General features: G+C 53.2%; 1 protein-coding gene across 4 annotated transcripts; it reads left to right on the top strand.

Moving 5' to 3' along the window:
* The first annotated feature begins 149 nt into the window (after window positions 1-149).
* ESYT1 (extended synaptotagmin 1) lies at window positions 150-11,751 on the top strand. Of its 4 annotated transcripts, none has more exons than XM_036917497.2 (31): window positions 153-721; window positions 1,693-1,734; window positions 1,916-2,050; window positions 2,168-2,241; window positions 2,361-2,433; window positions 2,590-2,679; window positions 2,860-2,915; window positions 3,304-3,427; window positions 3,512-3,688; window positions 3,813-3,895; window positions 4,168-4,216; window positions 4,350-4,436; window positions 4,533-4,625; window positions 4,842-4,913; window positions 5,079-5,165; window positions 6,067-6,216; window positions 6,497-6,652; window positions 6,772-6,948; window positions 7,115-7,197; window positions 7,324-7,372; window positions 7,483-7,572; window positions 7,703-7,798; window positions 8,080-8,151; window positions 8,243-8,329; window positions 9,923-10,063; window positions 10,158-10,312; window positions 10,419-10,517; window positions 10,606-10,737; window positions 10,814-10,919; window positions 11,127-11,176; window positions 11,355-11,751. In XM_036917497.2, the coding sequence occupies exons 1-31, from the start codon at window positions 332-334 to the stop codon at window positions 11,392-11,394; spliced, it is 3,315 nt and encodes a 1,104-aa protein (XP_036773392.2). In that variant the 5' UTR covers window positions 153-331; the 3' UTR covers window positions 11,395-11,751. The 4 variants fall into 4 exon arrangements, with proteins under 4 accessions (XP_036773394.2, XP_036773392.2, XP_036773393.2 ...); XM_036917500.2 differs by lacking the exon at window positions 153-721 and adding an exon at window positions 1,132-1,154; XM_036917498.2 differs by lacking the exon at window positions 9,923-10,063 and having other exon boundaries at window positions 154-721.
* Window positions 11,752-11,986: the final 235 nt, after the last annotated feature.

Below are 11,986 nucleotides of genomic sequence, written 5' to 3'. Positions count from 1 at the left end.
GGGTCACTTCTCTTAAATGGAAGGCCGGGCCTCCTTCCCTTCCTGGCCAATCAGTTACCTCTCGTTAGCCTCTTTCCCGCCATCTCGGCCCCTTAGCGCTCTGGTCCAATCAGGGAGGTCCTGCCTTTCCGGAGACCGCGCAGAGTGGGGGCTTCCATCTTCTTGACTCCTCCTCGATCTGTGCAGCGAGGACCAACCGGAACCACCGGGGGGCGTAGCCTGAAGTCCCGCCCCCAGCCTGCGGCTTAAGGTCTGCCGGGGTGCCACGAGGCCCTGCACACGGCCTACTCCCGCCGGGCGCTGGGTGGGGCAGCCTTCCGGAGGTGGCCCTATGGAAAACCTCCCTGGAGATGCCTCTGGCCCCAGCCCTGGAGACCAGCCCTCTGCCCCCTCCGCCCCCCCTGGTCGAACCCCCACGGCTCCCGCTAAGCCGGACCTGGGTTCTGGGAGCCAACGGGCCGGCCCAGGCGCGGCGAGCGAGGCGCTGGCGCTGCTGACTTCGTTTGGGCGGCGGGTCCTGGTGCTGGTGCCGGTGTATCTGGCCGGCGCAGTGGGGCTCAGCGTGGGCTTCGTGCTCTTCGGCCTCGCTCTCTACCTGGGCTGGCGCTGGGTCCGCGACCAGAAAGAACGGAGCCTTCGAGTAGCGCGGCAGCTGTTGGACGACGAGGAGCGACTCACGGATGAAACACTTTGCTTGAGTCACCGGGAGCTACCGGCCTGGGTGAGAGACGCCCTCGAGCCTCATGCAGCGTATTCCCCAGCCCCTCAGGGCCGGGGCTCGCCCTCCCCCGATCAGCTCCCACCTGGGACAGACCCAGACCCCCTCCCGCCTGCCTGCCCTGCTAGGACGCGCTGCTGTCGGGCTAATGGCCACCCGGATCCCGACCCTTCCCCACAGCCGGGGCTTGTTCCTCTGTCCTCGGGCCGGAGCAAAGCTCTGCGGGTCTCAGCCGCCGGCCGTCGCCGGCTGCGCCCTCCAGACTGGGCGGTGAGTGCTGGGCTGGGACCTGGACCCTTCGTGCAGGCCCTTCCCTGCGTTAGAGGCCCCCACGTCTTCCCTGTGGCCGCAGGGCGGAGCCGTCATCCGGCCGCTCCCCTCACGGGCACCGTGGGCGGACGCCCCAGGCCCTGGCCCTGGGCTGCGATGGGGCTAGGCGAGAACTGACCCCCAGCAGCAACGCTGTTTTCTCACCAAAGCTACGCTTCCTCTGGAAGCAGCGACCCTCCTCCCCAGTACAAAGCTCAGGCGTCCTTCCCATAAAAGGAGACACTGACAAAGAGAAAGAAAACAACCCGCGGGGCCGAAATGGCTCTTCCGGCCCCACCTGGCTCTAGGAGGTGCTTCTCTCTGCACCTCGGTGTAGAGGTCGGGGTGGAGAGGAGGGAAGGCGGGAAGGCTGGGAAAAGGAACCGGAATTTTCTCAAACTCCTGAAGGAATGTGCCCTTCTCCCTTATCCTATGCCCCAGCAGCTGTCATTTCACATCCCTGGGCATCGGCAAAGCAACTGTGTGGGCCCATGCCCTGAGGAGGAATGAGTCCTCCAGACATCCCAGCCATCCCCCGAGCCTGGGTGTGAGGAGGCCCTGCCACACTTGCGGGCTGTTCCTCCGTGGGCCTCCGCCAGGCATTTTAACAGGAAGCCCCAGGTGAAGGGTGTGCTCACCCCTGCCTGTGCCTTCCCCACCTCCAGGTCAGCTTCCCAGATGTGGAAAAGGCCGAGTGGCTAAATAAGGTGAGGCTGGACTATCTTGGTTTTTATTTCTCACGAGGGGGGAATGGGGTTCTCTCCAGGCCCTGCCAACCTTCAGTTGTAGCCCCAGTCGGGTCTCCAGCTCTCTGGTGGGGAGGATGCTGAAGGACCGCAGCTTCAGAGAGAAGCCTGGGCTCTCCTGTGATGGTGCCTCTCCTCCCAGGTTGTGGCCCAAGTCTGGCCCTTCCTTGGCCAGTATATGGAGAAGCTTTTGGCTGAAACTGTGGCCCCAGCTGTTCGAGGATCTAACCCCCATCTACAAACATTTACATTTACACGAGTGGAACTGGGTGAAAAGGTGTGTATGTAGGAGGGAAGTAACAAGGGGAGGAATGGAATCGGAAAGGTGGGTGGCCCAGAAGGGGCTGAGATGCCCCTCTTCCTTCCCCTCTCTCAAGAAGTTATCTCTCTGCAGCCATTGCACATCCTAGGAGTTAAGATTCACCCTGGTCAGCGGAAAGAACAGATCCTGCTCGACTTGAGCATCAGGTAATGCCATGCACCAGTTCTCCGCTTCCCCTATAACAGGCCCTGGTCACTGCTTCATCCCTGGACCCCCACACCAGCCAGTACTAATGCCCTCTGCTCTCTGCCTTACCAACGTCCAGCTATGTAGGTGATGTGCAAATTGATGTGGAAGTGAAGAAGTATTTCTGCAAAGCAGGAGTCAAGGGCATGCAGGTGGGTGGGTATTGGGGGGCCCCATAACAGGGAGTTGCCCCAAATTTCATCAGATATGGGGGAAGTGGGAGGTTGGAGAAAACCAGGCTGGAGTAGTCCGGGAGGGAAAGAATCGCTTTTCTGAGGAAAGGCTTTAATCTTCTCTGCTTGCCCCAGCTACATGGAATCTTGCGGGTGATTCTTGAGCCACTCATTGGAGACCTTCCTATTGTGGGGGCTGTATCGATGTTCTTTATCCGTCGCCCGGTAAGGGAAAGCATAGAGGCTCTGGGGAATCAGGGGAGAGAGGGAGGGTGACATTGACCAGCTATGGGGAATGGGAGAGGGGATTGACAAGAAGGCTGAAGGATCTGGCAACTGTTGATCACTTGGCTGTGACCGTGCCACCAGATGGTCTGTCCCAATCCCCCTACTTTTTCCTTCCAGATCTTAGATATCAACTGGACAGGGATGACCAACCTGCTGGACATCCCAGGACTCAGGTAACAAGGACTTACTAAGTACTTGCTGAGTGTTCAGCCCTGGGTCAGGGGTTTAAGGGACACACAGCTGGTGCCCTGCAGGAGCCTTGGCCTTGTGGGGCAATGAGACAAATGCTCCTGGCAAGTTTCATACTGTACCTTCTCTTCTGTAGGGGACAGAGAATGAAGGAAGCTATGGACTATTCAGCACAGGCAAAAAGAAGAGCTGGGATGGCAGTGAAGAAGGGACAGAGCAGTGGGATGGGGAGTTAGGGTAGAAGGGTGGTGAGAAAGGATTTGCAGTAAAGGACTTCCTTCTAGCTTGAGGTCTCTTGATTGTGGGAAAAGTGGTTGGGGAGATACGGGAAGTTGGGGCCACGCTCACCTCCTTTACTGCTCCCCCATCCAGCTCCCTCTCTGACAACATGATCATGGATTCCATTGCTGCCTTCCTCGTGTTGCCCAACCGATTACTGGTGCCCCTTGTTCCTGACCTTCAAGATGTGGCCCAGTTGCGTTCCCCACTTCCCAGGGTATGGCCTCCACCCCGTTAGGTCCTTCCCTCTGGAGCCTTGTGCTGGGTCCTTAGTTTCTCAGGATCTGTTTCCTGTCCCCAGGGCATTATTCGTATTCACCTGTTGGCCGCTCATGGGCTGGGCTCCAAGGACAAATATGTGAAGGGCTTGATTGAGGGCAAGTCAGACCCTTATGCACTTATTCGAGTGGGCACCCAGATGTTCTGCAGTCGTGTCATCGATGAGGAACTCAACCCCCAGTGGGGAGAGACTTACGAGGTAGGAGAGCAGAGGAGTGGGACCGGGTGAAATGGAGAGGCCTGGAAGGTGGTGAGAGATGGTGCTGGCTGGTGATACTCCCAGCTGCAGCCGTGAGACCCTTACCCCCCTCTGTGTTCTTCAGGTGATGGTACATGAGGTCCCAGGGCAGGAGATTGAGGTGGAGGTGTTTGATAAGGATCCAGACAAAGATGATTTTCTGGGCAGGTGAGACTGCTTGGGTTAGGATTCTAAAGCCCTAGTGCTACCAAGGTCTCAGTGGTAATTATAATCCTTTTCCAGGCCTCCTTCCCAACCTCCTCACCCCTCACCGCACCATGAGTATATGGGCACACACACATAAATGTCTCCTTTGTGTAAGAAGGGAGACTGAAGTCTGTTGTTTATTTTTGGGTGAGTGAATGGAGGGCCAATGACATGCTGCTAATTACAACACTCCCTCTTCTTCCCTCTCATGGCGTGCTCCCTGCTGCCCTCAGAATGAAGCTGGATGTAGGCAAGGTGTTACAGTGTGGAGTACTGGATGATGTAAGCTGGATAAGAGGGAGGAAAGGGTGGCCTAACCCACTGGGCAGATAATAGTTGCTACACTGGTAGGGAAGAGGTTGGCTTGGGTATCTGATATCCACTACACTTCACTTTCTCTTATATCTTTCTCCAGTGGTTCCCTCTGCAAGGTGGACAAGGCCAAGTTCACTTAAGGCTAGAATGGCTGTCACTTTTGTCCAATGCAGAAAAACTGGAGCAGGTAACCAACATGGGAAACGGGAAGCTGGCAGTGGAAAAATAGGTAGCTGGATGTATACGGGACGGGGACGAAGGTCTGACCACCACTCCCCACCAGGTGCTGCAGTGGAATCATGGAGTTTCCTCCCGACCAGAGCCCCCATCAGCTGCCATCTTAGTTGTCTACCTGGATCGGGCCCAGGACCTCCCTGTGAGTGTGGCTCCTGAGGGTGGGTTAACAGGAAGTCCTGGCTGGAGCATTCCCACACCCTCTCTTGGCCCTGCCTGCTTTGCTCCAGAACACAGGTATTCCAAGGATGGGGAATCAGAGTCATCTCAGGAAAAAGATTCTGATGAGAGCCACCTTCCTTCCCTGAAACAAAACCAAAACCACTAAGGTGGTGACATCCGAATTCTGCCCCTATAGCTGAAGAAGGGAAATAAGGAGCCCAACCCCATGGTGCAACTGTCAGTTCAGGATGTGACCCAGGAGAGCAAGGTGAGGCCCAGGCCAGCCCTGCGGGGCCTTGTAGCAGGGAGGGGGGCGGGGGAAGGGAGGACTCTTCTGGGAATGAAGTCTCCCCTTTAGAATGCCTGTAAAGGCAAGGTTTTCCTAGAGAGACAAACGTGTGTGTATCCTTGATCCCATCCTGCCCATGACCAGGCTGTCTACAGCACCAATTGCCCCGTGTGGGAGGGGGCCTTCCGGTTCTTCCTGCAAGACCCTCAAAGCCAGGAGCTTGACGTGCAGGTGAGAAAATCACCTGTCCAGCCCCTCCTGAATACCATATTCTGTCTTGCCAGATCTGTACCGCTTCTCTCCATCTTCTCTCTTTTTTCTTAATACGGTCTTTTTTTCAGGGGGCAGGGGAGGTTAATTGATATATTGGTTTCAGACATACAACAGAGTGACTCAATAATTATATACATTACTGGCTCACCATGGTACTTGTAGTTATCCCATTGCCATACTGAGATATTAGAACATTTTGTACTTGTACTTTTGTCTTCTTTAATCACTGTCTTCAATCCATCTACCTGAACTTACCTCTTCCACTGTGTCTCCACTGGTTCCTGCCTTTCCCTCAAGAATCATTTTTTGTAATTGAGAATTGTACATGTAAAATGAGTGATTTTATGGTATGTAAATTATGCCTCAAAATTATTTTTTAATAAAGGAAGGGCCACATTAACTGTTAGACATCTAGCATTTTAAACACTATAGAAAAAGCATGAAACAGTATCTGCCTTCACTGGCTAGTGTCACAAACAAGATACACATATATAAAACCATCTAAGAATTATTAAATACTAACCCATAGTACAGTGGTGGGGATGGCCAGAGGCTGGAGTAACTAGAGAGATTTTGTGAAAGAGGTAGGACTTTAAGTGGGCCTTGGAGGACAAGTAGGATCTGTGTAGCTGAAAGGGAGTAGAATGAGAACTTACCAGGTAATGAGAACAATGAGCAAAGGTGGAATGTGCTACATGAAGCTGCCCATGGAGTGGGCAGAGGACTGTACTTAAAAGGCCAGCATGGAGCAGCAGATTTGTGGTTGGCATGGAGATGACGCTGGAGCTGTTAGAATTTCCCCCCGTTTTCCCCCCTTTTCCCTCATATCTTGACTACAGCCCCTCCCCGGTGCCTACAGGTGAAAGATGGCTCCAGGGCCCTGACTTTAGGGGCCCTGACCCTGCCTCTGGCTCGCTTACTGACTGCCCCTGAACTCACCCTGGACCAGTGGTTCCAGCTCAGCAGCTCTGGCCCAAACTCCAGGCTCTACATGAAACTGGTCATGAGGGTATGGAGGAGGTGGAGTCTCAGGGAGGCACAGGGTCTCATGGGTTCCATGGTGTTGGGTGATGAAGGGGAATTCCCTTAGATGAGCTAGTGTATGTGGAAGCACCTAGCAGGCACACACAAAAATACTTGATCTGATGGTGGGGGACAGTGTGAGCAGTGCGAGTATAGAGGGAACCATCTAGAGATAACCCAAAGCCCCTGCTGTCCCCAGCCGCCACATACCTGCCTTCTGCTGGCTGGCTGCACTTCTCTTCTGACAGTCACACTGCCCTTCCCAGATCTTGTACCTGGATCCATCTGAAGTGCGCTTCCCTACTGTGCCTAGTCCTCCTGGGACCTGGGGCCTGGATGGTGAGAGTCCCCAGGCAGGCAGCTCTGTGGATGTACCACCTCGACCCAGTCACACTACCCCTGATGGTCACTTTGGGACTGAGGTGAGTCTGTGTCTGGAAAGGACCAGGGTCTATTCCATCTAAGTGCAAAGCCTGTTTGAGGGCTGGTTCTGACAGGTTTTCTCTGACTGCCACCTGGTTCCCCTGTGTCCCTTTTGCAGAATGTGCTTCGGATCCATGTATTAGAGGCCCAGGACCTGATTGCCAAGGATCGTTTCTTAGGGGGATTGGTGAAGGGCAAGTCAGACCCCTATGTCAAGCTAAAGCTGGCAGGACGAAGCTTCCAGAGCCATGTTGTTCGGGAAGACCTCAGTCCCCGCTGGAATGAGGTTTTTGAGGTCAGAATTGAGTGACTAGGACTATTCCCAGTCCTGTCCATTCTTCTCCCTTGCTCTGAGAATGGCCCAAAAAAAACTCAGGTTCAGTTGATTGGAGGGAGTAGTTAGTCATTTGAAGGACTAAAGGAGAGAAACCCCTTTTGTCTGTACCATTTTCTCCTACTAGGTAATTGTCACATCAATTCCAGGCCAAGAGCTAGAAGTTGAGGTTTTTGACAAGGACCTGGACAAGGATGACTTTCTGGGCAGGTGAGAAGGTGGGAGTCCAATGGGGAAAATGGGCTGGGCCTCTGTAGGCTGTGGAATTCTGGCCTTGGGGAGACAGAGACTTGGCTTCAACCATCAGCCTCATGTTTTAATCTTTGTCCTGTACAGGTGTAAAGTGAATCTCACCACTGTCCTAAACAGTGGCTTCTTTGATGAGGTGGGTATGGAATTAGGGCCAATTGTCCTTCCTGATCTTGACCCATGTCTCATTCTCATAGTCCCTCTGTCCCTACACCAAGTCTTGATTGACCCTGCCTACTTCCACAGTGGCTGACCCTGGAGGACGTCCCATCTGGCTGCCTGCACTTACGCCTGGAGCATCTGACCTCTCGTTCCACTGCTACTGAGTTAGAGGAGGTAAGGGAAGAGCGTTGGAAGGAGGAAGGGACCCCAGATGGGCCAAGGTGAACTCTTCTGTCAGCACGTAAGGCACAGGCCAGGCCCTAGGGTGCCAGTTACCATTCCCCACTGCCATGTGTGCCCCCAGGTGCTGCAGGTGAATCGTTTGATCCGGACTCAGAAGAGTGCAGAGCTGGCAGCTGCCCTGCTGTCCATTTACCTGGAGCGAGCTGAGGGCCTGCTGGTAAGGTCCACTCCCCACACCCCATAGCTCGTTGGCGCTTCCTCCACCTCCCTCGGGTTTGGGTGCTCCTGGTGTATTTGGAATAGTCAATCCCAAATCCCTCTTTCCCTGGGTGGTGCCAGGGTGGGAAGAATTGTTGTCCAAGGCCAGGAAGTGTGGTGGCTGTCAAGTGATAATGGGAACGTGGTGCTGGCTGTGGATGTGATTTGCTGGGGTGGGGGAGGATCTACCTAACTAGGTCTAAATTTAAGACCATATTTAACACAATATTCTTTTTCTAGCTTCAAAAAGGTACCAAGCCTACCAGCCCTTATGCAATTCTCACTGTGGGAGACACTAGTCATAAAACTAAGGTATTAGGAAACCTGCAGGGCCAAGACTGGGAGGGGTCAGAGGAGTAGAGGAGAGGGTATCAGTACCAATCCTAACTCTTGTCTCTGCCAGACTGTCGCCCAAACTTCAGCCCCTGTCTGGGATGAGAGTGCCTCCTTCCTCATCAGGACACCAAACACTGAGAGCCTGGAGCTGCAGGTATGTCAGGTCACTCTACCAGTGTTTCACAGAGTCCTGTCCTGGGCCAGGCACTGAACCAGACACACAGCATTTAGAATTCAAGGCTTTAGCTCCTGTCTTTATGGAGCTCACACTCCTGGGAAAAAAATAACCAGGGAATACCCAGACTGAAAACTGGAGAGAAATAAGAGAGAAAAGGAAGGGTTCTAAATCTGATAGGACAGAAGTGGAGGTAGGAAGAAAGTGCCCTTAGGTGACCTGAAGGGCAAATAGGCTCTGACCAAGAACAGAAGGGCAAGAAAACTCTCCAGGCTGAGAAGAGAATTGAGGAGAAAGAGGGCAAATTATAGAGGCAGACAGGAGCAAGCTCACAGGGGCTCTGGAATGTTCTAACGATTTGGATTTAATCCTGTAGCATTTGAAGGAATGAGGGGTGACGTATCCAGGTTTGCACTTCAGGAAAATCATGCTGACAGCAGGGTAAAGCATCAGCTGAAAGAAGATAATAGCAGAGGCAGGGAGATAGCTAAGAATATAGTAGTGTTACTAAAGCAAGATGACAAAGACCACACGATATTTGGTGGTTATTTTGATGTGGAGGGGGCAGAGGAAAAAGGAACAGCCCATAAGCTAGCTGACTCCTGGGTGTTTAGCATGGGGTAGCTGGGCAGATAAAGGTGCCCTTGCCAGCACAGGGTATGCACATAGCAAGAGTTTTCTGAGATCTCTGAGAGACATTCAAGGAGAGACAGCTACCCAGAAGGTACATAGGTGGCCCACTGTGGTGTCCTCTCCTTCTTTGTGAGCATCATGAGCAAGCAAGAGACCCCTCAGGGCATGTGCTTGAAAAGACAAAGGGCAGGCCTGCTGGGCACTGCCACAATAAAAGGACGATGGAGGAAGAATACCCTTCAGTGGCCTGAAGTGGAGCCAGGGCAGGGACACACACCAGGAAAGAGTGCCTTACAGAAGCCAAAAGCATGTCCCCAGGACAAAGCCCTCAGATTAGATGGCTGAAGACCTCACTGACTACTGAAGCAACTTAAGTGGGTGGAAGGGCAAACAAAAAGTGAAGAGGTGCGGGAGGCTGAGAGGACAGACAGAAGGCCATGTAGAGAATTCCACGACTAGGAACCAATATAATTTCAAATATTAACCACATAAGCAGAAGTAGAGATGAGACGGAAATGAACTTAACTGCTCATGTTGCATAGCAGGAAATCAGTAGTTACTAAAGTTGGCAAATCATGTAATAGCAATGTAGGCATATTAGAATCAGGCTAGAACAAAGGAAACAGGAGGGTTTAAAGGTCATTACATTTGATGTATGGTAGTGGGGATCAGACAAGCAGGAAATACTTCCTTTAAATTGCGTTTTTACTGTTTTCTACCTTGTGCAGGTGTCACTGGTGTGATTTGTGACATTCTCAAAAATAGAGATAATAGTCCGCTCTAGTTAGGAAGGAAGGGAGGTGGGACCAGCAACTGTTAACGTGGTTTCTCAGCCCTTTAAAGGAGTCTCTCTCCAAAGCTACCTGAGTGTCCAAGCTTTGGGACATGGCACAGCAAGATTCAGTCATTTTCCCTGATTACAGTCATGTTGCTTTGCAGGTTCGGGGTGAGGGGACTGGTGTATTGGGCTCATTATCTCTGCCCCTCTCGGAGCTCCTCGCAGCTGACATGCTCTGCTTGGACCACTGGTTTATGCTCAACAATGGTCAAGGGCAGGTGCTGCTGAGGGCGCAGCTGGGGGTGAGTGCCAGAAGATGATGGGTGGGAGGGAGGGTAGGAAGAGAGGGCGGTATCCTCACAGTGAGAGAGCTGGACAGGACTCTTGCCTACCTAGATCCTGGTGTCACAGTACTCAGGAGTGGAAGCACATGGCCACAGCTATAGCCACAGCTCCTCATCTCTGAGTGAAGAAACAGAGCTCTGGGGGGGCCTCCCTCACATCACCTCCTCAGCCCCAGAGCTCCAGCAGCGCCTGACACATGGTGGCAGGTAAAGGGTTAGGGCAGAAAGATGGGATGCAGCCAGGAATATAAAGGACAGGCTACAGTGTCCCTAGACACTACCTTCTCCCAGACTTACCGCCATCTCCCCACAGTCCCCTTGAGGCTCCAGCCGGGCCTCTGGGCCAAGTGAAACTGACTGTTTGGTACTACAGTGAAGAACAGAAGCTGGTCAGTATCGTCCACAGTTGCCGGTGAGACCCCATCTGTCCTATTTTCCAGGTTCCCGCCCCTCCCTCCCTCCACCGGGGTAGCCTTACCACCTTCCTCCTGCTGTTGCAGGGCCCTTCGACAAAATGGACGGGATCCCCCTGACCCCTATGTGTCACTGTTGCTACTGCCAGACAAGAGCCGGGGCACCAAGAGGAAGACTTCACAGAAGAAGAGGACTCTGAGTCCTAAATTCAGTGAACGGTAAGTCAGCAGGCATTCAGGTGGAGAATGGCAGGCTTGGGAAGGGTGCCTGCCCCTAACACTTGGTCTCTCCCAGGTTCGAGTGGGAGCTGCCCCTGGACGAGGTCCTCCAGCGAAAGCTGGATATCTCTGTGAAGTCTAATTCCACCTTCATGACAAGAGAGCGTGAGCTGCTGGGAAAGGTAAGAGGGTAATGACTGGAAGGGCAAAAGTGAAAGTTAAGACTGCTGGTAGCAAGGCTTTACTCCCTGCCAGGGAGGAAGTGCCCAGTTGATTGTATCCAGGTGATCCAACTGCCTCTGCACTGGTTTGGGACCACAAGTGTGTGATCATGGGGCAGGTCTTTGGAGGTATTAGAATAATACCTTGCCCCTGCTGTCCTAAAACAGGTGCAGTTGGACCTTGCTGAGATAGACCTGGCCCAGGGCGCAGCTCAGTGGTGAGTATCTGGTGGGTTTGGGGTGGGCCTGGATGTTTAAGTAAGAGAAACCCAAGCATAATAGGAGGGAAAAAAACGGATGCAGTTTGAGCTAAGAAGCATTGATACCCTGTGTTTCATTTGTAAGAGGACACAAGCATCATCTTACTACCTGAGCCTTCTCTGTGTGTTCCCACAGGCATGACCTCATGCATGACAAGGGCAGGAGCAGCTCGTAGGAGCTGGAAAGCGCTGGCCTGACTGCTGTCTCCTTGCCTTGGGAGTTGCTGCATCGCCACCTCAGTGTGATGAGCCTGAGGCCGGGCTGGAGGGCAAAGCCTGTGCCCCCTTGGCTCTCTCCACGCCCAGCCTAGTGCCTTTGCCTGACCAAAGAGGAAGACCACGTTCCCCTCTGCACAGCCTTTACCCTTCCAGACGCTGGGACAGAGCCCTGGGCTGCCTCTTTACCACTTTGCCTGCACTTTCCTTCTTTGCCCCTCCCAGCGCCTCAGGGCTTCTGTACCTGTGCCTGCCCACCCACAGCACCAGCGCTGGTGTTACCTCATGCCAAATACAGTGTTTGTTAAGGTCTTTAACTGAATGGTCATCTTCTTCCTACCATAAATAGCCAGGGGGAGGGTAAGCATGGAGGTAGGAAGGTGGATAGGCTACCCACTTGAGCCAAGGGCCTCTTAGACTACTGCCTGTAGCAAATAATGCAGCAACTCAGGTCCCTGTGTCCAGTTCTGTCCCCACTTTCCTCAAGCATACCTTACAACTCTGACCTGCTGTGATGACTAGAGCCAGGCTCTGATTCACACGTAGATTCTA

Source organism: Manis pentadactyla, chromosome 9, assembly GCF_030020395.1.
Source record: "Manis pentadactyla isolate mManPen7 chromosome 9, mManPen7.hap1, whole genome shotgun sequence".
NCBI classification, from domain to species: Eukaryota; Metazoa; Chordata; class Mammalia; order Pholidota; family Manidae; genus Manis; species Manis pentadactyla.
The sequence above is the reverse complement of the archived record's forward strand: the minus strand, read 5'-3'. Positions and strand labels throughout refer to the sequence as shown.